Source organism: Rhinolophus hipposideros, assembly GCF_964194185.1.
Source record: "Rhinolophus hipposideros genome assembly, chromosome: 1".
Taxonomy (NCBI): Eukaryota; Metazoa; Chordata; class Mammalia; order Chiroptera; family Rhinolophidae; genus Rhinolophus; species Rhinolophus hipposideros.
Genome location: NC_138047.1, coordinates 25890275 through 25917018, shown reverse-complemented (window position 1 = coordinate 25917018; position 26744 = coordinate 25890275). Strand labels below are relative to the sequence as shown.

Here is a 26744-nt window from a genome sequence, read left to right as displayed (position 1 = left end):
ACTTCTGTATAGCCCCCTCATATATTTACTAGGCTACATTTGCTGCAGGATATGTACCCCAAAGTTACTGAGCCAGGTACCCTGCTGACTGTAGTTATTTAGGATAGAGCAGTTAACAATTGGAGAATACTTGACAAAAACAATCTTAGTTTTTATTCAATTGCCATTAAATGGCTCTTTTCTAGCAGTAAATATCAAGATCTTAAAGCTACTCCTGGTTCTATAGTATAATAAAACATGTCGAGATATTGGAGGTTACTTTTCATGGCAGAAGGGAACATCTTTACTGCTCAGAAAATAGGAAATTACAGTGAGCATATTGTCAACTAGAGAGTCATATTTATGAAAAAATGATTTAGTGTTTCTTAAATTAATTTTACTAGTTAGATTGCCTTCTTTTATTGTGTTCCTAAAAGATTTGATTGCACTTCTCCTTCCTGAGCTTACCTTTTAAAGTGGTCTCAATGAAATAAAAACAAACTCCTGATTTTTAAATTAGGCTTCCCATGTTTTAAAAACAGTCCTGTTACAAAACATGTATGATTCACTTTGTGCAAGGCTTCTGCAGTATTGTCTATGCTAGTCTGTGAACAGACTAACATTCGGCTGCTTACGTCTTTAAGTTACAACAGTTAGAATCTGCCCATTTTAGTGTTTCAGACCAAATTATAGAGGTAGAAAATACAGTCTGCTTAAGATTTAGTTGCAGAAACTGTTTTACCTAAAAGTGACCCTGGAAGGGTCTTTTGCACATGCGAGTTAACTTAGTATTTATTTATTGAATGAATGAAGTCTTAAGTGCTGCCAGCAAATTGCTGCTTAGTCATATTACGGTGCCTCTCATTTGAAAAAGCAGAAATTGTTCAATTTTCTTAAGCTTCTTATTTGCTTCTCTTTTATATTTGGAGTATATTATGCTTTCTTAAAGTATGCCTAAATTATTTTTATACTGAATTTCTTAATCTCTCTGTATTGTGCTTGAATTTTCTCAATATTATGTTTTCTTGTTTTGAAGTGTAGTTTTCAGCTGTCTTTAGTAAGCATTTGATTGGGTGAGTTAGGAAAACTTAACAGTAAATTAGAACATAAAATAGTGTTACAAAGCTAGTATCTTTTCTCTCCCCACCCCACATACTTTATAAAATAGTTCAAGATATGTTTATTGAGCCCTGTTATTTGCCAGGCGTTTAAGTAGGAGCTGGTGATACATAGGTGAGTGAGAACTTCCAAGACGCTCAGTTTATTGACGTGTCCTCGTCACTTACTTTGCTTACACATAGGTGTGTATAGACACACGTACCTCTGTCTTTTTTAACCTGATTTCAGTTCAAAAGCAGCATTAAATCCGAGGTAGCATTTTATCTCAGCCTGAAAGCATTGTTTTCCATTTTATCATGGTGAACTTTTCTAGGGTTGCATTAATGTGGTTAAACAGCTATTATTAATTTCACCTCAGCACTTACAGTGTACCATTTAAAAGACTAAATAATTTGTTTTGAAAATATTCAAATATATTCAAGATTTCTTAGTACTTATAGCCAAATAAAGTTGATCTCTTAGATTTTCAACTGCTGCATATTTACATTATTCAAAGAAGAAAAATCCTTATGTTTCTGACTATTTATAGCTTCTTTCATCAGAAGAAAACTACCACAGCATTTGTTACAGCCAGTCAGATAGTCAGTGTGGTTCTCCTCCAAGGGGTTGGTCAGAAGAGTTGGATGAACGTGGGCATACCTTATATACCAGTGACTATACTAATGAAAAGGTACATTCTTTTTTTTCTCATCTAGTTTTCTTGGCTGAAACCTCTCATAAAACCGTTGTGTACTGAAACTTTAGTAGTATTTTAAAAACTCATGAAAATATTATTCTTTGTAATGCTGTAATCATGTCACTTGATAACATGAAAACACAGTATAACTACTGATTCATGGTTTTAAACTGCTTATAATTTGTGATTTTTATGGTGTCAGAACCCACGTAAGACAGACTTATTAAAGAGCAGAGCTGTTGAGTATCATTCTTTTTAGACTTCTTCAATAAACGTATTTCTTTATACAGTCATCCCTCTGTATCTCAAGGGGATTTGGTCAAGGCCTCCCTTCTCCTCTCCTCTGCAGGTATAATTATCTACGGACGCTCGAGTCCCTTATGTGGGGTAGTGTTTGCACATAGGCTACAGCGGGAAGTGCCTGCACATCACTTTATTGTGGATCCAGTGTGTAGTGCTCGGCGCAGGACGAATCCAAGTTTGCTTTTTGGAACTTTCTGGGAATTTTTTAAAAATATTTTCGATCCACAGTTGGTTACATCTGAGGGTGAAACCCACAGATGGGTAGGGCTGACTGTATATTTCTTGGGGAATGTATTTTTGGGGATGGTTTTCTCAACATGCCGTTATGATATACCACCTTACTTTCTATACTCCTTTTTCTTTTATAACCAAAGTATGTAAAACAAAAACCATGAATCTAGTATTTTACGATTAATTAACTAGTTTGGGAATGCATATTGAAATATTTATTTGTGTATTACATCTCATCATCAGAGAAGGTACCTGGTTGGTTGTGTTGGTTTAGAGAATAGACACTTGGGAATGAATGGAAGCTGGCCTTTACCTCTCATTTCTCCTTTAATTATTTGGCACTAGAACATAAGAAACAGCAGTATTCATATATTTTACAATCAAGATCATACGTTTGTATTAGCAATACTTGGTCTTTTCCTTCTCATAGGCCCTGTATTATATTTTATAAAGTAGTTTTGTTTTTACTGTTATTTAAATTATATTGAGTGAGATGTGTTGGCTACATGAAGTTTGACTTAAATTTTTCAGTAGTTTTATACTTAAAGATTGAAGCAAACCCTCTTTTGTTAATTTTTCAACCCTGTTTTCAGGGGGGGTGTTATCACTGCGTATGTTATCCATGTATACTTTACATTTTATATTTCTTATGTTGTTAAGTTGTCCTTGAACCATACCTTGACTTTGGAGGAAAGGGGGGGAAAATAAACTTATGTTTAATACGGAGTTTATTTACTCTTACCAAACTTAAAATGCAAGGTTGTTATTATTTTATTTTTTTGCAGTTTTCTTGAGCATGTAGAATAAAATTTGTAAGAATAATATATAATATCTCTGGTTGTAAGTCTAAACTTACTTTTATTTAAGTTGAAACATAAAACCTCTTCTATTTTTTATAGTGGCTCAAGCATGTTGATGATCAAGGTAGACAATATTACTACAGTGCCGATGGATCTAGGTCGGAATGGGAATTGCCAAAGGTAATGAACTGTAACAGTGAATCTCTATTTAAAAATAGTAGATGAAATAATATGAAAATGGTTTCAACAGATTTATTTTTATAATTTTATTCAACTTGTGAAAAGCAACAAGACTAATTTTTTTAGAATCCATTGAGAATCCTGTGACTGGCTAAATTTTTCTAAAATGTGCATTATCTTTGCTACGTAGGATTGATTATTCCTATTCAAAAATACTTTTGATATAACTTGAAATTGGTTTTTCTTTATTCTTGGAAATAAACATCCCCTTTAGTGCCAATAATGCTATCTTAAATCTAGTTATCGTGAATAGATTGAGTTTTCGAGATGAAATTGGTCTTATATTTAATCTGTATTTTTAAAAGGAAAGCAGCTCAGTATTCAAGTTTATTCTCTTACGTAAATGTGTGTTATAATTTGGTCAATTATTGGCTGAGATAGGCAGCATGTGGTGATCAGATCTTCTAGGGTGTCACTAGATATCTTTTCAGAGTACACCAGGGTTGAGTTTAAATGATACCTGAGCAATCATTTAATTTTTAATTGGTCCACTATTTTAATATTTTAGAAAACAACTATAATTAGCAGAAATATCTGTGGTATCAGTTATCAGATAGACTTTAGCTTTGGAAGAAATTACTTTCCCCCTAAATAAGTCAATTTAAAGAAAAATATGTAGTTTAAAGAAAATTGTGTAGTATAAATACATATGGATATAGAAAAAACATCACTAGGTATTGTTACCAAATTGACTGAGGGTTGGAACACACGAATCTAGTAAACTAGTTAAATGGTGGTTTCTTGCTATGTGAGTGTTATTTGGCCTTTAATTATTTTATGAAATTATAAGGCTCGATAATAGCAGAATAAAATATACTGCCTATAGTTGATTTCTAAGAACACCCCTTATGAATCTTTTGAGCCAGTAGCAAAACAGCTCCATTATAGCTGACAGCTTTTAAAATGTTATGATCTCAAGGAACAGTGTAGGTTGCTGCGATGGAAACTTGGTGGGGGTTGGAAGGAGAGGGGATAAAGCAAATACCGGATCTTTTGGTTAATTTGGCTATCAAATAGTACAGCCCTAGATTTTTCTTGTAGTTAGAAAAGCCTTGTCAGATCTTCAAATGAACATTTTTGACAGTTTATCACGCATTTTACAGAGGTACTTTGTTTTTTGCATAGCTCACCAGAAACAAAATTTAATATTTTTAACCTCTTTGTTGTTTAACTTCTTTCTAAATTAGAAGTCATATTAAAATGTACATTTAGACAATATTGTGTTTTTAAAATACTATTTGCAGCTTAACATATTGGTATAAATGAAGATAATTTTAATATTTTAATTATAAAAGCTACCACATGCAGAGAGTTGTGATGATATTATTACATTGTGGGTTTTTAAATAATTTTTTTAAAGACTTAATTTTTTTTAGAGTAGTTACAGGTTTACAACAAAATTGAGAGGAAGGTTCAGCGATTTCTCACAAGCCCCTGCCCCACACATGTATTAGCCTTCCTCATTTTCAACATCTCTCACCAGAGTGGTACATTTTTACCAAGAATGAACCTACATTGATACATCATAATCACTCTAGTCCAGTTTACCTTAGGGGTTCCCTCTTGGTTTTGTACATACTGTGAGTTTGGACAAAAGTGTAATGAAATCATTATGTCTTTATAATATTATACAGAGTATTTTCATTGCTCTAAAAATCCTTTGTTTTCTGTCTGTTCACCCCCCCCTCCCTCCCCCTTAGCTAGCAACCACTGCTCTGTTTATTGTTTCCAAAGTTTTGTTACATTGTGTTTTTACTTAAAGGTAACCATAAAATTGTACCAAGAATGAAGAAAGATCCAAATAAAAATACATTTAAAAAGTGCCATAAATTGCCCCTCACACATTTCAGGATTGAGAGTTTTACGTTATTACTCTTTAAAATTAAGCAATATGATACAGTAAAACATTTGTGGGTTTTTCTGTTTTCATCATTATTAATTTGTATTTTTGAATCTGATTCTGAAGATAAAACCATATTTACCCTTTAAACATTGGAGTTGTGCAGAGCATTCAGAACGTTATAGGATTTTTATTTTACGAACCACAGCATACCAGTTGAGTGATACTCTAGCAACAGTTTGTTTTTTTTGTTTGTTTGTATGCTGTTTTTCAGAAATTGAATATGAAGTCACCTAACTTTATTTTTCAAATTTAATTGTCTCTCAATAAAACTTCTAAGTGAGAAATTAATATTCCAAGCTTAATATGGCTGTTGCAAACTTTTAGGAGAAAAGCGAGTTTAACATACTAAGATTAACATGATTTTTGTTTTTTAAATGTACCAAGAAGTTGAAGAATATATCAATCAGGTATTACTTTTCGAAACTGGTACCAGTAGTCTTTTTTTCAGAGAATTGCTGTAGGAAGTACTTCAAACAGAAGGGAAATGATAACTGAAAAAAACTTGCAACATCAGGAATGAGGAAATAATGGGATGAGAAGGTCGAATATCTGAGACTTTTGTCCTGAATTTTGAAAATTATGTTTGACATTAAAAACAAAAATTATAACATTTCTAAAGTGTAGTACTCATTGTGTGCAGACATATTTAATACAACTATATTATAAAGCGGGAGAGTAACGTGATGTAATTGTTGGTAAGGTTTCCATATTTCATTTGAAGTAGTAAAATGCTGATACTAGTAGACTGATATATTAAGTATGTAAATTGTAATCCCTAGAGTAAGTGCTAAAAGACTGTAGCAAAAGATAGTCCCAGGAGACTACAGACAAGAAACTACTGATTTACTTACGATGGTTCGACTTAACAATTTTTTGACTTTACAGTGGTGCAAAAGTGATTGGCATTCAGTAAAAACCATACTTCAGATTTTGGATTTTGATCTTTCCCCAGGCTAACAATATCCGTACAGTACTCTCTCATAACGCTGGGCAGCGGCTGTGAGCTGCAGCTCCCCCTCAGGCACATGATCACGAGGGTAAACAACCAATACTCTACAGTGTTTTTTGGATATTGTGTTCTGAGAACACATAGGTAGGCTAGGCTAAGCTAGGATGTTTGGTACGTTAGGTGTATGAAATGCATTTTGGACTTATGATGTTTTTTTGGGGGGACTGAGCCCCATTCTAAGTTAGGGCACATCTGTATAGATAAATTAAAGTATGGTAGTAAAAACTGCTCAAGTAACCTACAGGAAGACAGAAGAGGAGAAACAAGAATGTAAACAGAACAGAAAACAATAATAAAATGGCAAACTTTAACGTATTAGGTTGGTGCAAAAGTAATTGCGGTTTTTGCAATTATTTTTAACCTTTTAAACCACAATTACTTTTGCACTAACCTAATATAAACAATTACATTAAATGTAAATGTTCTAAACCCACCTGTTAAAAGATTTTCAAAATGCATTAAAAATCCTGTGCCCTAACTACCATGTTTCCCTGAAAATAAGACCTAGCTGGAGAATCAGCTCTAATGCATCCTTTGGAGCAAAGATGAATATAAGACCTGGTCTTATTTTACTATAATATAAGACCGGATATAATATCATATAATACGATATAATATAATATAACATAATATAATATAAATCAGGTCTTATATTAATTTTTGCTCCAAAAGACGCATTAGAGCTGATTGTCTGGCTAGGTCTTATTTTCAGGGAAACAGGGTATATATGCTTCTACAAGAAAATCACTTTAAATATAATGATACATTACATTGTACTAAAGGTTACTTATCAAATAATCTACAGTAAATCTCATATTTCATGGTAAGGTTACAGAAGCTTTCCCGTTAGTGCTAGGAACGAGATTAGAACTTTTTAAAAAAAAATTTATTGGGGTGATAATTGTTAGTAAAATTACATAGATTTCATAATCTAAAATTACATAGATTTAGGTGTACAATTCTGTGTTACATCATCTATAAATAAATCTCTTTGTGTGTTCACCACCCTAGGTTAGAACTTTTCTATCACTGTTTCTATTCAACAATAAAATAAGACAAGAAAAGAAATAATGGTTTTCCCCTCTATCAGAAAGTAGAGCATTCCTATGAAACCTTTTGTAAGCCGAAATGGCATAAAGTGAAATATCTGACAGCTTTTTTCGTAAAAGCAAAAATCTTCTCTGGATTTCTTTCTATTAGTGAAAACAGGGACTAATGTAGGTCTTTTGTGAAAGAGAAGTGGTGTAATACAAACTTTAGGTAAGTGGGGCATACCTGTAATAAAATTGAAAAGAAGATACAATTGGTTTTTTGATTATAAAAAATCGAGAATCTACAAACTAAACACTGATGAGAATTCAGTAAAGTTGCTAGGTATAAAATCAACATAAAAACTACTCATTTCTGTAGTAAATAGTCAGTTTGAAAATGTGATTGAAATAAATTCCTCTTTATACTAGCAGCAACAGCTACAAAAACACTCGTAATAGGAAGATACCTATTAAAGTTCGTAAGATTGTAAGTAAATAAAATCTCAGAGCAGAACTGAAGGACATAAAAGAATACCTGAGTAAATGGTGCAGTATACCATCTTGGATTGGGAGGCTTAATTTGATAACAGAGTTCACATTAGTTTGTAAATTCACTGCTTTTCTGTTTATTATACCCCTCCCTACCTTTTTGGAACTCATGCTAAATTTGATTTGCAAACAAAGGTCTGAAGAAGCAAAATATTCCCTAGCAGGGAGAATGTGTACACGTGTGTGGGGGCACATGAGGGATGGGGTTCCTGTTAATGGTGATTAAGATGGGGTAGTAAGGGCACATATATAGAGAAATAGACCAGAACAGAATTGGAAGCTCAGATGTGGCATTATACATCAATGGGTTAAGCATGGACTATGCAATAAATGTTGCTAAGATTATTAGTATTCACATTGAAGAAAAGAACTAAATGTAGATCTTGACCTCACTTTACACTTAATGATTAATTCCAGGAAGATTAGAGATGTAAATATAATAAGCAAACTGTAAAGGCTATAGAAGAATATATCAAAGAATATGTTTGACTTCAGAATAGGAAGTATTTCTTAAACAAGGTTATATAAAGAAAAACTATGAAAGGAATGATTGACTACATCTAAATGTCTTCTCATGTAAAAAATACTAACATAAAGGGGAAAAGATGAGCTACAGACTAGGAAAAGATACATTCAACTCACATAGTTTACAAAGGTTTAGAATCCAAAATATAATAAGAATGTCCTGGTTCTTTCTATACGTACCAGTAAGAGAAAGATAACTCAGATGCATATAGGCAAAATATATGATTAAACAATACACAGAAGAGGAAATACATGAAATAAATGCATGAAAAGATACGCGGTTTTACAAGTAACCAGGAAAATGTGAATTAAAACAATGAAGTAGCATTTTACCCATCAGATAGATTTTTTAAAATGTGTGCATAGGTACATACATTTATATACATAAATGCATATGATTTCAGCAATACTGGTAGGGCCGTGCAAGGCACTGTGTTCTGCTGGTAAGAGTATATATTCGTACTACCACCTCGAACATGTTCAAATGGTCTAGCCAAAGAGTTAAATAGCGATACTGTGCATAGAAGCAAATGTAAATGAGTTAGAGCTGTATACTCACCAACATGGATACATTTTTTAAATACAAACATATCAAATGAAAAAAACAAGTTGAAAAATGATGTGTGATATGATTCCATTACATAACATTTAAAACAAGTACCGTGTTTCCCCAAAAATAAGACCTAACTGGAAAATAAGCCCTAACATGATTTTTCAGGATGCTTGTAATATAAAATAAGCACTACTGTATTTCCCTGAAAATAAGACCGGGTCTTACATACCGGGTCTTATATTAGTTTTTGCTCCAAAAGATGCATTAGGGCTTATTTTATATTACGAGCATCCTGAAAAATCATGCTATGGCTTACTTTCCTGTTAGGTCTTTCAGGGAAATACGGTAATACATAGGTATATTTATGGATATATACGTATTTATCAAATTATAAAATGGATGAGAATGATGAACACTGAATTGTGTGGTACTGCTGAGGGGCGAGAGAGAGGAATGGAATCTGGAAACTGTATTCAGAGGGCCTCTAATAATGTCTATATCTTATTTAGAAAAACGAGGTAACTGAAGCAAATGTCTTATGTTTGATATGCCAAAGACTGATGATGGGTTTTCATTATAGTCTCTATGTTTTTGTATTTTGAAATAATTCAAATAAAAATTCAGTTAAAAATTTTAAAACAGAGTGTTTTAAAAGGGATTAGAAATTAAGTTTTAGCCATATTGTTTAAATGTCCACGTGTATGTTTTAACTGTAGAGTCTCTCATTTTTCTTTTCTCTAAGTATGACGCTTTATTTTCTCTTCTGTCTACACTAGATTTTATATCTGTTTCACTTATGCTTTATTGGCTTTTATGAACATACTGTTGCCTAGTAGAACCATCAGCACATTTAAAATTGTGATTATTACCCGGTCTAATTTTACATTACTTTTGTTGCCACATAGAAAGGATTTTTAAACAGTTGTGGTAATTATAAAACTCAGAAGCTAGGGTAGGTATCCACTAAGTTCACATATAAGTTTTCACACAGCTCCCCATTTTCATTATTGTAACACTGATTATATAGGGATTATATATTATATATTAAAGGGAAAATATAGCCCTGTTTATAGTTGGGTCTCTTTTCAGTTAGAGATTTCTGCCACAGAATGTTTTGGTAGCCTTTGAGCTTCATTCACCTTTGTTTATTCTAGAAATGATCCTTTTGTGAACTTCTGTGATAAGTTTTAAGATTGAGCAACAGTTAATTAAAAACCAACACCCACAAGAGATTACCTGGTGGTGCAAATTTTGATGTGAAGAATGAAGTGACAGCTTTGGGAGACAGTTTTTTTTGGGGTGACTGTATGGACTCATTTTGGAGAGAAAAGAAATGGCATATTGTGGAGAAAGATGTTGGAAGATCTTTTAATATTAAAATATCTCCAAAGATACTTTTATTGAAATTATAATAAGAATCATTACATTTTAAGATTTACTGAGCTTTTCAGAAGTGGAAATAGATATATTAGATGTCTTTTGGTTTCAGGAGAGGAATGTATCCCTTAAAAATCAGATTTATTTTGTTATTTTATTTTAACATAGTTTACTAAAATTGCCTGTATAAAGCAGCATAACTCTTAAACCTCACATTTCTCAGATGTTTATGCTTGGTGATCTGCTTGACCTTTCAAAAATTTAAATGATTTAATGCTTCATTAATAGTGTGTTCTTAATTTTATATGCAATTTTCTTGGCAGTTATTACCTATTCTTTGTACACAACTGATATATTCAGGATTGGTCTTTAGAACTAGGACTGTGTATACCTTTTGACCTGGTTATGTTTTGCCACTTCAGAGAAACAATAGTATGTTGTTGAAAACAACACTGAAAACAACCAACCAAACAAACAAAAAATCCTTTAAATGTAAGAAAACCGTTGCAGTGTATGTAAGCATTATTTTAAAAACCTAAACCAATAATTGAATTCATGTAGATTTAGAAGTGTCGGAACCTTAAAAAATTAATTTGTCCAATGACCTCATTTTATAAATAATGATAAGTAATATTTATTGAGAAACTATCAGGAAAATACTTGGTAGTTCTTATACTTTGTTTATTCCTTATGTCAACTCTGTGAATGAGATATTTGCTATATCTGCTTTACAGTTCATGTGACTTAGATTTAGGGAGACTTAATATTTGGCCAAAGATAGCAGTGACTTGGTCCCTCTAACACCAGAATCTGTGATCTTCTCTATTGTGCCACAATGCTGGTCAAAGATGAGAAAACTGAGGCCAGAAAATTCACGTTAATGACATATGATGAACTTTGCTTAATGTTATGTGTCATTGGGAGCCAGCATGTTTAGGTTCTAGTTTCGTTTCTATTGTTTATGAAATATATTTTGTTTTCTTTAGTATAATGCTTCATCCCAGCAACAAAGAGAAATAATTAAAAGTAGGAGTCTGGACAGGCGGCTGCAAGAACCAATAGTATTAACGAAGTGGAGACATAGCACCATTGTTCTGGACACCAATGACAAGGTAGGAGTTTTTGAGAAAATCTGCTAAGAATTTTGGCAAGTGCTTTGTTATTTTGTTTTCTCCTTAGCTGAATCTCATACCTTGGTGACTACTGTTTTATTGTATGTGGCATCAATTTATTCTGGAATGGGTTTTGGTTTTGAAGTGTTTTGATTTTTACACCCTGGACCTTTCTATCCACCTATAGCTTAGTGACTTATATATACCTTGATAGGTTTGAGCCTAGTAGTTGACAGATGGTTTTTTTATAAACCTATTTTAAAGTCACATATCTGTTATGGTTTTACTTCAGTCTCCAGGAGGTTTTATAGTAAAGACATTTAATTAATTTCCCTATCCCAAGGAAGATTGGAATCCTACTCCCTCTGTTCCCCTAAATGTTCTCTGCACCAAGTGCTTCGTTTATCAATCAGAGAAGTAGTGTTCTCTGTTTCAAATAGGGGATGGATTTTGATGCAAATGTTAGAATGGAAAAGCCGTAAAGTTTTTAACTTCCTTGTGAGTTACATCTTTCCATTGTGGCTTTATTCTGGGGCTGGAATAGGAAATTAGTACAAATTTGCAGAACATCAGGCATGCTAATGTTAAAATTTGAAGGTGGTGGTAACACCCCCAAAATAAATAATTTTAAAAAGATATTTGTCATTGGGGACTTTTTTTTTAATCCTAGTATCCTTTTGGCATAATTAACAGGTTTCCTCCATTTTTAGGTATGTGAGTGAAAACAGAATGAACTTTCTTAAGGTATATTTCTCTATATTTGGATACTTTCAGTCTTAAATTCCTTTATAAATTGCTTCAATCTGTAAGTCAAAACAAGTTTTTTTGTTTTTTTTGTATAATGGGAAATTATAGGTGACTATAAAGTTGGTCTTTGTTGAATTATAAGGGGACCTTTGTAGAGCTGTAGAAACAGTCTACATACAATATCAGATGGACCAACAGAACAACAATGAAAGAAAGTAGTAACCAGTTTCTAATTTCTATTTTGTAAGGATGCTATGTGGTTGAATGTAGAAGGCATATTAAAGGATTGAAATTTGGAGTCTGTGCTATTGAAGAATGCTTGAAAATATATTAGCAGTGAGGTTAACCTGAATTAAAGATTCCTAGAAATTTTAATAGAAAAATTCGTTTTACTCTAAGAACCAGAGTACAATTCAGAGTATAAAGAAAGTTCCTAAATACCACGTGTGATGCTCTAATGCAAAAGCCATTGTTAAACCGACTCCATTGCCTCTTCTTACTGGAGCGAAAAGGATTGTTATTTTGGTGACGTAGACTTAAAATTTCTTACTCCTTTTAAATCTTTTTTGAGATTCATTTTTAGTCTATTATTAGAATAACTTGTATGAAGTTCTTACTACATTTCCTTTTTCATCTAATTGTTTCAGAGTTGTAAGGACATGATATTCTTGAGACCAGAAATTTGGTAGAAATGTCTCTCCCCTCCCCTTACCCTTTATAAATGGAGTCATAGATAATTGCTTTACCATATAAACTTTTCTATTATCGTCACTTAGCATATACCTTTTAAAGATCTGAGGCGGTAAAAGATGGACTATACCAGAACAGACTAGTTGACTGATATAAAGGGGGAAAGTGTATACAACTTGAAATGTAATCATAGAAACCTACTACTACTACTGGTATGTAGCAAATGTTATGATGACATAGGTCCTAATTGAATTGCCAGACAACCTTGGAGGAAGGAGGTGTGTGTATGTTGCTGTGTGTACGGTATATGTGATGCATCTCTTTGTTTCTGCCTATGTATGGTTTTTATTAAAACCTGCTATTTGAAGGCATTTAAGATATATATACATATACATAAATAAATGTAAATATAAAATTGTTTTTTACAATAATTATAATTGTTACTCGTAGTTACTCTAGTGTGGATTTTATTTATGTAGGACTGATAATGCTATGAAAAATAAATCATAATTACCATTCATTTTATTCATTTACTTATTTTCTAGTTTGGGTCATCAAATCTTTCTTCTTTTTCTCAGACTGTTTGAATATTACATACTCTTTTAGAAGTCAAGAAGTTGAAAAGTTAAAAATCTGAGGCTGTCACAAAAAGTACTTAAATGAGACTAAACTGAGATTTGCACATTAAGTGTAATTTCTTTTCATAAAGCTATGTTTGATATGATTTTAATATTTTCTCTATTAATAGTGTACACCTAGGATGTTTAATTTGGAAGGTTGTCCCTTGAAGGGTTTTCCCGGGGAACGTTCACTGTTGCTCAGTTTCTGTGTTCACAAACTGTATAGGGTATAAACCTGAAGACTGTATTCTAAGTGAACGGATGTTAATGTTTTTAAATTGTAATTTCATACAAACTTCCAGGTTTTTTGATAGTACCTTATCCAGTTTCATAGCCATAGAAAAGTAGACTGATACTCATGTGAAGATGAATGTTCAAAGAAATTATTTGGTTTTATAGGAAAATTAATAATAGGTATTAGCATGTAATTTTTTAAAAAAATTTTTCCATGAAATTATTCAAAGCATTTAGGGGAAGGGAGAACATTTAAATGAAGCTTGGCTATTGGTACCAAAGAAAGGTTTTTCAGTCTTCCATGAATAGTCTTATAAACATCTATGGTAGAAATCACACACCATATTTTAATATTGACAAAGCAGATTTGCTTTAAAAATGAACCTCATTGGTTTGCTCCTATTCTTGTAGGCTTAGACATTAAAACATTTTTTTTTTCTGGTGAGTTATTAATCTTTAAATCTGAGGTTTCTTCTTTGCATTTTAAAAAATCTTCTTGTTTCTGATAATTGGAATGTTAGCTTTAAATTACTTTAAATGTTAATAGTAATTTAATATAATTTCTTTCATAGCTGTTGACTAAAATAAAGTTCTCATTCTGGCAGTTGCCAAGTAATTCCTGTGACTATTCCTTGTCTAATCCTGGGTATTTATAGAGCAAGTTAGTAAGGTGACTTACATTTTTATGCACAAGTGTTTAGCTTTTACCTATTTTAAATATATTTCATCGTGATTTTAAGTCAACATACATCATTTCTTTTGAGTAATTCTGTATGCGGTATTTAAATTTAACTGTAATTGGTATAAAATAGGCCATATTTCATAAACTTTAAGACATCTGCAGTTTTCAAATCAGTATCATATTGATTTTAGAGCTGAATATAGAAGGAAAATAACTAGAAAAAAACATTTCTTAGCCTCCCCTTTTAAGCTCTCCCGCTGTGAGTGGAGGGAGAAATATAGTTACATAAAATAGAGTAACGTTTTTCATTACTTATTTTTTATAGGACTCTCCACCTGCCTCAAAACCCTGCTCTCCTGAAAATGAATCTCCTCCCTCTGCATCAAAGCACCAAGATACAGTTAGTATGACAGCAGCTTGTAGTATAATAGAGTCCACCTATTTCAATCAGTTTAATAGGTTAATTTTCTCTAAATATACTGTTTAAATATTTCTTGGGCTTCTATTAAATTTCATCGGTTTTTAAAAAAATAGTCACAGTTAAAATAGGTTTAAATTAAAAATCAGATTTTACTGATTTTAAAGCCCCTTTTTGTGCAAAATATGGTATCTTCATGGTTAATTTCTATACCATATTTGTAAATGATGAATTTGTTTGCTTTTAAAAATAAATGTAAAAGTCCCTGTAGAATTTTGCCAGATTATATTTTACCCTTTTTTCCTCAGGCAAATAGTCCAAAGGTAAGAAGCAATTCCCTCCTTAATGAGCATAGATGCTGCTGTTTCTTTCTAAGCTGTAAAATACATTGCCCGGTCTATCCCGGGTGAATGTTGAACAGACGTAACTCACCTTTAAATTTCCCCTGAACTGAAAAACCTTCAAATGACTTCTCTTCAGACACCGTGTTAACTGGGGTGAAATTTTACTTGATCTCTGTCTCTGATGTCCCTCCCAGTCTTTCCTGTCATTTGCTGATCTGGCTCTTCCCCTTCAATGGTTTCCTGTTTGTTTTAGAGTGAAGACTGAAATTTTTAGTGAGGACTGTGAGATTGGGCATGCTCTGGCTCTTGACAGCGTCTCCAGCCTCATCTCGTACTTCTTGGTCCTAATCGTTCCTCCTGGCTTGTTTTCCAGCAGCTACTCTGCTTTTCAGCTCGAGGTCCTTGCACCCTTGTTCTCTGCCTACTGCTACATTTCTCTCCCATCCCTTTGCTTGATTATCTTCTGTTTGTTCATTAGCACTCAGTTCAAACTTTGCTTCGCCAGAGAATTTTACTCAAATCTTATAGATTTGGTCAGGTTTCCCTGTAATACTTACTCTTCATAGCATTTAATTAGGCGTTATCTGATTACATAAAATAGAGTAACTCTTTTCATTTCTTGTATCTTCTAGGAACCTTGAACCCTCTATTAATGTCTGTCTTCCCCACTGGACAAAGAAAAGCTTCATTAGAGCAGGAAGGGAGTCACTTCAATACCTATTGCAGTGGCAGATAGTAGCTGTTTAGTAAATGTTTGTTGAATGAATACCGTATTTCCCCTAAAATAAGATCTAGTCAGACAGTCAGTTCTAATGTGTGTTTTGGAGCAAAAATTAATATAAGACCCGGTCTTATTTTACTATAAGCCCGAGTATAATATAATACCGGGTCTTATATTAATTTTTGTTCCAAAAGACGCATTAGAGCTGATTGTCCAGCTAGGTTTTATTTTCGGGGAAACACGGTACATGAAACTTTGAAAGCTTTTTAAAACAAACTTTTATTGTTACTTCCTTATTTTATGAGACTATAATAGGCTGTTACTTATTAGGATATTTCTAATTTCTTAGTCAGAAGGAAGAATTTCCACAGATGGGGAAATTCACTTTTCTAACTCATTCTGTTCCCTTACCTAGTCAGGTCTTTCTTTCATGGTTCATATCACATGTACACATTTTCTTCTGACCTTGCTCAGGTAGTTCCCCTGTTGACAGTGGTCCTTTGCTTTTCTTAGTTACACTTTACAGTTCAATTCTGTGCTTACTCTTTAGGAGGCCTTGCCAGACTAACCTCAGCATGATAATGATCTTTGTGTCTGAGCTCCAAAGTCACTTACTGCATTGAATGGTGTGAAATTTACCTCATGTACCCCTTGTTTCTCTACTAAGGTTTTACACTCCTAAGGGGTAGATAGGGACTATGTTCTTACTTTTTATCCTTTACATTATTTAACACATAAACACAAATAGTTTTATATCTAAAGTGCTGTTACTACAATACTCTGTATTAGTCCATCTAGAAAAAAGCGGAAACTCTATAAGTTATTTTAAATATAGGTCATATATAATTCTTAAGAAGACCTTTTATAAGTTATTTATATTTTGATAAAAGGGAATTTCTAGGTAATTTTAGAAACAGGAATTTGTAAATGATCCACGTGGAGTTACAAAGGACTGTTTGCAAATTATTTCCCCATGCATTAGCCATTTTCTGCAGAGTTTGAAAGTAACTAGATCATCCTGGACTCATGGTACCCTCTGACGGCCATAACAGGGAACTGCCTCACCAGTGTTCTGTTTCATTCCCTGTGTAACTTCAGGTGAAAGCAAAACAAAACAATGAACAGCTGTGTTAATTCCACCAGCGGCCACTCTGATTTCACACCTCTGCTCGTTTCCCTCACAGTGGGGAATGCTGGGAAACACCTCTTCCATGATGTCTTGCCGTTCCTCACTGAGGCTTTTGCCCCCCTTGATTTCTTCCCTGGCCCTTTGCTCCCTCTTCTCCTTCGCCTTGTTTCCACCGAGTCTTTCCCATTCTTATCCAGTCAATGCAAAGAAATACTATTTTCCCTCTCGTGAGTTAAAATCTGGTTGGTATAAAGTCTAGTGGTAAGAAAAAAGGAAGCTACAAATTTAGAAATGAAAATGATGTCGTAATCAGTGTTAGCTACTGATGTCATCTTACAATTTCAGCAAATTTCCCGTCTACCTCTTCAAACTCTTCTGTTTTATTTTGTTTTTTTTAAAAGCTTTATTGAAGTGTAACTCATGTAGCATACAATTCACCCACTTAAAGTATACAGTTCAGTTGTTTGTAGTGTATTCAGGTATGTACAGCCATCATCACAGTCAATTTTAGAATATTTTCATCACTTCAGAAAGAAGCCCTTTGCTCATTTGCTATCATGCCTCTACTTCTAGATCCCACCGAACCCTAAGCAACCAGTAATCTTTCTGTCTCATTAGATTTGCCTATTTTGAACATTTCATATGATTAGAATCATATACAGTATGTGGTCTTTTTTGAAAGGCCTGTTCACTTAGCATGATATTTTCCTTCAATCTCTTCTATTCAAACCAGATTTAATATAAATTTTAAACATGTTCTTTTTTTGTTTCATTTCCAGTTTTCAAATGCATTATTGTTATTTTTCACAGTCCCCTCAAAGCATTTTTTGAAATAGGCAGTGCATATATTTTAAAAATGTAATAATATATTTCTATACAGTATGACTACACTACAGATTAAATAGGATTTTTGTGGGCTGATTTATGAATCTAATTTTTTAAATTTGTCCCAATATGCCTATGAGAATATGCATTTTAAAGTTCCAGATTACTAAAAGCTGAATAAAATTTTAAATATACAGTTTGGAAACTTGAGCTGTTTAACCTGTATTTTCAATTATTGTATAAATAAATGCATTAAACATTTCAGAGAAAAGGATGTTTTACCACTTTCTTTAACAAAAGTATTAGTGGACTAACTTGGTAGTTATTTTCGTTGAATAATATTATTCTAAAGCCTTTTTTGGAAAAAAACGTAATTTGAATATCTAATTTTTAAATAACAGCTGGTTTAAAAAAGTCTTTTTATTGAGGTGAAATTCACATAAGATCAACCATTAACCGTCTTAAACTACACAGTTCAGTAGCATTTAATATATTTACAGTGTGTGCAGCTATTCCTTCTACCTTGTTTCAGGACATTCTCATCACCTCAAAGGGAAACTCATACCCATTAACCAGCCAGTCCACATTTCCCCATCTTCCCTCCCTTTCCCTTTTCTTCTCCCTCTCCCTGCTGTCAGCCACTAGTTTGCCTTCTGTCTCTGTGGATTTACCTGTTCTGGAAGTTTCTGGTTCTTTTTCAACACTATGTCATTGTGCAAGTTTACTTTTTCTGTATTAAAAGAATCTTAGTATGAAACGATTATGATATGATTAACTGAGGATAAGAATTTTGATGGACTCTATTGATTTTGATACATAATACTTGTTAGTACTGGGAAATACCTGTTTTACTAAATGAATGCTACATTGGTTAGAAGTTCTAGAGCCTGCAAAGTGTTTATGAACCTGTGAAAGTTTTCCAAAATTACTTAATAGAACTGACATTTTATTATCTTCTTGCCTCGTTAGGATAGGATAGTCTTACTACAGTCTTTTTGGTTAAAATTTAACCATATTTTGCTAATCCTTATTAAAACATTTCTGCTTGTTTTCAATATGAAGTTTTCTTTGAGTATCAACTGTATTTAGACTGATATATTCATGTGTGATATATGCATTTTTACATAAGATATTATTTTAGTAAGCAACACAAAAGCATTGGTTGCTTTTGAGTCATATTAAAGTAGAGAAAGTACACCAGATAGTTTGAAATAAAAATCTAAATTTGCCCCCCCGCCCCCAAATCTCTTGTATAGCCAAACCTATGTAATTCACCTGCCTACTTGGCATTTTTTTACGTCAGATTCAGAAACTTAAGTGTTTGAAAGTTAAAGCTTTCTTATATTTTCTTCTTGTGATAGCACTGCCCATTTGTTGGTTAATTTCTCCAACAAATATGTGTTGAACTACACTGGTCATGCTAGTATGCTGTACTAGCACTGGTCATACGTTGATGACCAGATGTGGAGACAGATGTGGTCCCAGCATACAGCCTGATGGAGTAGACAGTGAGTAAATAATAGATTGTAGTTGTACTTTGCATTAAGTTCAACAAACGAAACTAACATAGGGGCAGTAGGAAATAATGAGATGGGTGGAGGAGCTTCTACATAGGAGTAGTCAGGGAAAGCACTAAAAAAGTGTCATTGAAGCTGAGATACCACCATCTGCCCAGTTGCTCAAGCTTGGGAGTTTCCTTCCGATCTTCCCCCTCACCCTCTCATCCAGTCCCTGTCCATTCTGTCTTAATCTCTCTCAAATTCAGGCGCTCTGCACTCTCACTGTCACTGTCCTAGTTCAGGTTTTCAACAGCTCTTAGAGTGATTATTAGAATAGTGTTCTAGTTAGTTTCCAGTCTGCCACCCTTTCTTAGTTCACTCCTTCTACTGGTTCATTACTTGCTACTTCACCTCACCCAGTACTCGTGGAACTAAAAGGCCCTCACGTATGATACGCCCTCTGTAGCTTCTTTGCCTTTGTACTGTATGTTATTTTCATCTCCTCTTTCCGTCTAGCTAACTCTTGTTCTTTAGCTCAAGTGTCAGTCTCCAAAGCCTTCTCTTACTCATCCTTTCTTTCTCAGGTTGAGTTAGATACACCTTGCTTATAGCACTTACCGCATTGTATGGTAATTGTTTTTGTATTTGAACATTTTGGATATGACAAATTTTGTTCTTATTTTATGTTCAAGTTAGAGTGCTTAATACTTAGAGCATTAGTATTTGGGTCTTGATCCCTGTGAGAATTTTGTGAAAGTTCTGGACCCTCTTCTTGAAGAGGGTGCCAACAAAAATATGTATACACATTTTAAGAAAGGAAAAAAACTTTTAAAATTACGCCGATGGTAACTACTTTGAGCACCTCTTGTAATTGCAGAAGTCAAACGTGACTTGTAGTCATCTTTAGTCATCGGTATATATTGAGTATTCAGTTTTCCTTTCTTAAAATGGGTATACATTTTTTTGACGCTCTCTGTACATGCAGAATTTTGTACCAGTTTCAGTCCATCCATTAATTGAGTTAAGAATCCCTGATTTAGAGAGTTTCTGTCATCCTTAGGCTCTTTGTCACTACTGCTATCCCTCCGTGTTGTGACACCTGTATTTCTTTCTTGCCTCTGCTTTCTTGCCCCACACAGTTCCAGCTTCGGCATTTTTAATAGGCTTGATTTCCACCTCTCGGCTCTTTCAGTTCAGTGCTCACATAACCAGTGTCCATCCTCTCAGATTAGTGTTGTTAGTTAATTCCTGTATCATTGACAATTTTTTTCCTCTCTGCTTTTGATAGTAAATTGGGGTAGTAAATGGGGAATGTTCTTACCGAACGTCCTATGCATAGTTATAACTATGTAATTGATGTTTTTGTTGAGAGGCAACAAGGAGCATAAGATGTATAAGACTTGCATCTCTAAGGTGATCTAACCTATGCTTTATGAAAAAATTATAGTAAAACTTTATGTATTTCCTTAGTTCTTTATATACCAAAAATGTGAATCAACAACAGTTTGTCAGTTTTGTCTATAGACGTTAGTTTTTATCAGACCAGGCAAAATTTTCAAACATTATCTTTTAGACATTACTGAGAGAATATGTAATATTATGTTTATCTTCCATACAAGAAAGTTTATTTTTGTAATTAAAGTACATGGAGAAAAATAGCTGAGATGTGAGTTAAATAGAAATAAATTCTGAATTGGTAATAATTTTTTCTGTGTGTGTGTCTGTGTGTTTCAGTTGAAGGAAAATTGGTCTGTCATGGACATACAGTGCTTACTAATGTTTATGATTACTATAGGCACTAACTCATTTTGATTAAATTTACTTGAATATAGGAAACTAATGCAACGGGGACAGTGTTTTTAAAATTCTACCTGGAAGCACTTTAAGATAACATTTAACTTGAGCACAGTGGATTTTGCCTTCATAGGATTTGATGATAAAGTTATGTCACTATGTTTGATATCAACTAATTCATTTTTTGGTGGTATTTATCATTATAGCATTGTATCAGTTTCTTTGAACAGGAAGTCATAAATCATTTTTCCAGTTCTGACTTGCAGCATTTATATGGAAATCCAGTTTGACAGCAAAATACTTTATGGCTGCTATGACTTGAGAAGAGGAAGTGTTTAATTATAAAATTACTGAAAATATCTTTACAGAAGTATTAGGAAGTTGTATTCTTAATGTGCTCTAGGATGAAACACGTTACATACTAACTAATCTTTTTTCAAGCTAATTTTTAGAGTATCAGATCATTTTATTTCTGTCATGTAAGCATTTGGACTCATTATCTATATGAATGATATACATAGTGTATTACTCTGTTCCATAGGGTCAAGAGAAATTTGGATTATTAAATGTAACAAAAATTACTGAAAATGGAAAAAAGGTTCGGTAAGTACACAAATCACAAATATTCTGACTTGTTTCATCTGATTGAAATAAATAAAAACTGAATATAATTATATTCTAGAAGAAATGTTCATAAAGTTCATAAGAATTTGAAATAATATATTTTCTAATATAATGTATGTAGGATTATCATGAAATCATGAAAATTTTCATTTTGGTATTACTTAAGGTAATATTAAATTCAGAGATGATAAGGCAGAGGATTCTCAGCAAGCATTAGCTTTGTTAAAAAATATTTTTCAATAAGAAGTAAATGCACATGGCAAGAGACAAAAGTACACAAAATATTTAGTCAAAAGTTAGTCACCCAGCCAACATTTCCTTCCCCTTAGGCAAACAGTTTAATGAGATATATAGTGTTGTAATCTAGAGATAGAATGTTTATATGTGCATAGATTAATTTTTTAAATATAACCTTTTGATAGTTTAACTTGGAGATGGTTCCATTTCATTGCATGCATTTCTGACTGCTGCATTTCTGACTGCTGCAGTTATATATTGTGTGGTTTTATCAGTTTATTTAACTATGATTTTTTTTGCAAGTATGTGAATGTACCTGTCTTTTGGGAGACATTTAGGATGTTTACGTTTCTTTATGCAATTACAAACAATATTATACCTAGTATCTTGCATAATTCATTTTGCAAGTATGCAAATATGCCTATAGAATACATTTTACAAAAGTGGAATTTCTAGGCCATATGCAGTGGTCATCTTGAGTGTTCCAAATTGTTCTCTGAGGCACCGAATCAGTCCACACCTCCCATAGCAGTGGATTTCTGCCCGTTCAATATGCTGTCAAATTCGTTGATTTTTGCTAATAGATATTAGCGAGAAAATGGTAATTTCATTTGCTTTTGTGTGTGTGTGAGGGGTATAGTATCATAAGCCATTTGTCTTTTTTTGTTGTTTTTGAATTGTCAGTTCATACCCTTTGTTTTTCTATTGGGTTGTTGGCTTTTTTTGATTAAAGTGTAGTACCTCCTAATGAATTAAAGAAATCAACTCTTTATAAGCTAAGTTGCGATTTCCCAAGTTTTTAAAAACTTCTAAAATGCTATAATTTTGTAGTCAAAATGAGATCAGTCTGTTGTTTAAGAAAGAGTTTAAAATTTACATGTAGTTTAGCTTTTTAGATTTGCTTTAATTGAACTGTCTCTGCCAGGTTTTAGTACTTAGAAGTTTTAAGTGCTCTAAAATAGCTTTACAAATACTGCAATTATCTGTTCCTTAAACTGTTCTTTGGTAGAAGTCACTTGTAAATTGGGTCTTTGTTTTTCTCTTTCTCTCTTTTGACCAAGTGCAGATAATTCTTTGGATGTTTTGTGTGTTTTCATTGTTGTTGTTTTAACTAATAATTAGTCTTTTAGATTTTTCTGCTTCTTTTGGAATACTCTTGGTGATTTATGTTTTCCTAAGAATATCCATTTCATCATTTTCAAATATATTTATACAGATTTGAACAAAATAGTCTTAATTTCCTGTATATTAGTGGTTCTCAAATATTTTATTCTGAGGACCCCTTTAAACTCTTAAAAATCATTGATTACTGCTAACAACTTTTGTTCATATAGTTTATAGGTATTTACTCTGAGAAGTTAAAACAGAAATTTTAAGAATATTCATTAATTCTTAAAACTAATAACCCTGTACATTTTAACATGGATAATATTTTTATGAAGAAAAGCCGTTGTATTTTCTAATACAAAAATTTTTTCTGTGAAAAGCATGGCACTGACATTTTCACAAATCTTTGATATGTAGCTTAATGAAAGATAAGCTGGATTCTCATCTCTGCTTGCAGTCAATCTGTTGTAACATATTATTTTGGTTGAAGTATGTGAATAAAATACTCCCTTACATAGATAAATTTGGAAAAGGGAGGAATATTTTAATAGCCTTCTCAAATAACTGTGAATATATTTCTGCTGCACCAAAACTCCACAACTGTTAGTTGCAATGAAAACTGAAAAACCATCAGTAAACTTTCATTACTCAGTTACATTAAAATTCATGGGTGTGTGTTGCACTTTAAATGAATCTTTACCCATGCGTAATTTTGTAGTATCTTGTAGGTCATTTGGAAAATATTGGTTTACTAAGTTAACTGATTGTCAGATGTTGACACATTTTATTTTATAATATCACAGAATCACAAATCAGTAATATCAGGAAAAGTCATTACGTATTGGAAAATTTCAATTTCGTAGTGGCAGACATGCCAAGTTTTCTAAAAACTCTATCTGAAAACCTTAATTTGTTATTGTCAACAAATGTGTATTATGTGCCCTTCAGTCATTCCTGGCCACCCAATGAATGAGTGATGTCCACAATGTCCTCTTCTCAGAAGCCCTGCTCAGCTCCTGGAGACTCATGCCTGTGGCTTCATTTATGGAATCAGTTCGTCTTATATTTGGTCTTCCTCTTTTCCTGCTGTCTTCTATTTAAATCAGCATCACTGTCTTTTCCGAAGAACCCTGCCTTCTCATGCGGTGTCCAAAGTAGGACCATGTCAGTTTTGTCCTTTTTGCCTCCAGCGATATTTCAGGCTTAATTTGCTCTGAGACCCACTTGTTGGTCTTTTTGGCAGTTCAGCGTATCGGTAGAGCTCTTTCCAACATTTCAAATGAATCATTTTTTTTCCTGTCAGCTTTCTTGACTGTGTAACTTTCATATCCGTACATAGTAATTGGGAGTATGAGAGTGTGGATGATCAAATGGTGTCTAATGACACATCTTTGGTTTTAATTCTTCTATTGCTGCCCTTCCAAGTCTCAGCCTTTTCTTGATTTCTTAACTGAAGTCTCCATTTTAATTGATGCCTGAACCAAGGTTAGCAAAATCTTTAACAATTTCAGTGTCTTCATTGTCTATGTTAAAGTTGTGAGTTTTCTGTAGTCATGATTTTTGTCTTCTAGATGTTCAAATGCAGCCCTGCTTTGGCACTTTTCTTCTTTCACTTACATCAGAAGTCGTTTCAAATCATGGCTACTTTCCACCAATAAGATGGTATCATCTGTGTATCTTAAGTTACTGATATTTCTTCCAACAGTTCTCACTCCTCCCTTCTCTGAGTCTAGCCCAGTTTTTTGTATAATGTGTTCTGCTTACAGATTAAACAAAGAGGGAGATCAAATGCACCCTTATCTGGCACCTTTGCCTATAGGAAACCATTTTCCATATTCTGTCCTGACAGTGGCTTCCTGTCCACGACACAGGTTACACATCAGGGCAGTCGAGTGCTGAGGCGGCACGCCCGTTGCTTTCAGAACAACCCATAGCTTTTCATAGTCTACACAGAGGCTTTAATGTGGTCTATAAAACAGACTGACTACCCTTCTGAAATTCTCTGCAGCACTCCAGTATCCAGCAAATGCTTTTAATTAGATCTCGAGTGCCTCTTTCTTTCCTGAATCCAGCTTGAGCATCCCACAAGTCAACAAGTACTATCATATATTTTCTTTGAAATGACTGATTTATTTTTTAGATCTTTATTTATTTTTTGATACAATGTCTACTTGCCAGATAATCAAGTCTAAATAACAAAAGTATGTCCATCAGTCTTTTTTTTTCTTCAGGAAAAAAATGTGACTTAATTCTGCTTGCAGTTCATTCCAAGTGCTTCAGTCCTTGAGGAAATTATTAATTCACTCTTCAAATATTCAGTATTTGTTCCTACATATTTATTCTATAGTTTAGAACATTTTTTTGTTCTCTATAAAAAGAAGAAATGCAATTTATTAATAACTCATACATTTTACAAGGTACAAACTGCCTTGTTAAATCAAACATTTTTAGTGGTTGTTCTTCTTCTTACAATATGAACTCAGGCTCTTTGAATCAAAGCCCGCTCTGTGTTGGCTGCTTAAGTGAGGTCCTGGTGACCTTGAAGGCTAAAGCTGCAGGAGAGAAAGCTAAGGATAACTGTATCCTTAGTTATAAAACTTCTGTTCAGCTGGACTTCAGGTTGATTGTTCTATAATTTAGTTGTAATTCTAATGTGTTCACAGAAGGAAGCAGGCACAGTATGTGTCTACTCTGCCATCTTGGATCTCCAGTTTTTTTTTATTTTTAAAAACTAAACCAAAAATGTTTATTTGAAGTGGAAATATATTTTAGCATTTTTCAGTGTGGGGAGTCACTAGATACTATCTAAAGAAATAGAACATTGAGTATAAATAAATTCACAATTAAAAATAAATCCAAAATATTTTAAGACATCCACACAAAACAAAATAAATTTAAAATGTAACAAAATGATGACAGAACAAGTACCAGATATATCTTTCATCTCAATATCAACAAATCTAAGTGGACTTTACTCATCTGTTGAAAGAAAAAGGTACTCAGACTGAAACACAAAACGAAACCCCACTAAATTCAAAAGAGACATCTAAAATATTATTCAGAAAAGTTGAAAAAAACAAAAAGTCACGTCAAAGATATTTTTAAAAAGTGGGAATAGGGATCTTAATAACAGACACTTTCTTTATATATATATTATTAGTTTCAGGTGCACAAGATAAGGTAATACTTAGATGTTCATCATTTATATCCCTCACACTGTGGACCCCCCTCTCCCATCCCCCCATCCACTATCCCTCCGACATCGCACTGAGCCATCACATTATATATATAAAATTATAGTTGGCATTCACCATTGTTCAGTTTCAGGTGTATAGTACATTGATCAAGCATCTACATCTTCCCTGAGGTGGCCTCCCAAATGGGACAAGTGTCCATCAGATACCCTACAAAATCTTTACAACATTATTGATTATGTTCTCCAAATTATTTTTCAAAAACCCTGAGGCCATTTTGTGGTTACCGACTGTTTTCTAATCCCCTCACATTTCCCCTTATCCCCACCCCCCACCCATCTAACAACCCTCAGTTTTTCCTCTTTGTCCCCAAAACTGTTTCTGATTAGTTCATTCACTTATTCTTTTCTTTAGGTTCCGCATATAAGTGTGATCATATGGTACTTGTCTTTCTCTTTCTGACTTATTTCAC

General features: G+C 33.2%; 1 protein-coding gene across 9 annotated transcripts in view; it reads left to right on the top strand.

Moving 5' to 3' along the window:
- Positions 1-26744, top strand: part of ARHGAP12 (Rho GTPase activating protein 12) — a 108310-nt gene that overhangs the window by 55456 nt on the left and 26110 nt on the right. For 3 of the 9 annotated variants that reach the window (XM_081057502.1, XM_081057503.1, XM_081057504.1), the window contains exons 5-9: positions 1628-1768; positions 3208-3288; positions 11282-11407; positions 14706-14780; positions 21652-21713. In XM_081057502.1, the coding sequence (XP_080913628.1) occupies positions 1628-1768; positions 3208-3288; positions 11282-11407; positions 14706-14780; positions 21652-21713 (485 nt within the window). The remainder of the gene's footprint in view (positions 1-1627; positions 1769-3207; positions 3289-11281; positions 11408-14705; positions 14781-21651; positions 21714-26744) is intronic. The other 6 variants (XM_081057507.1, XM_081057508.1, XM_081057506.1 and 3 more) reach the window with 3 other exon arrangements.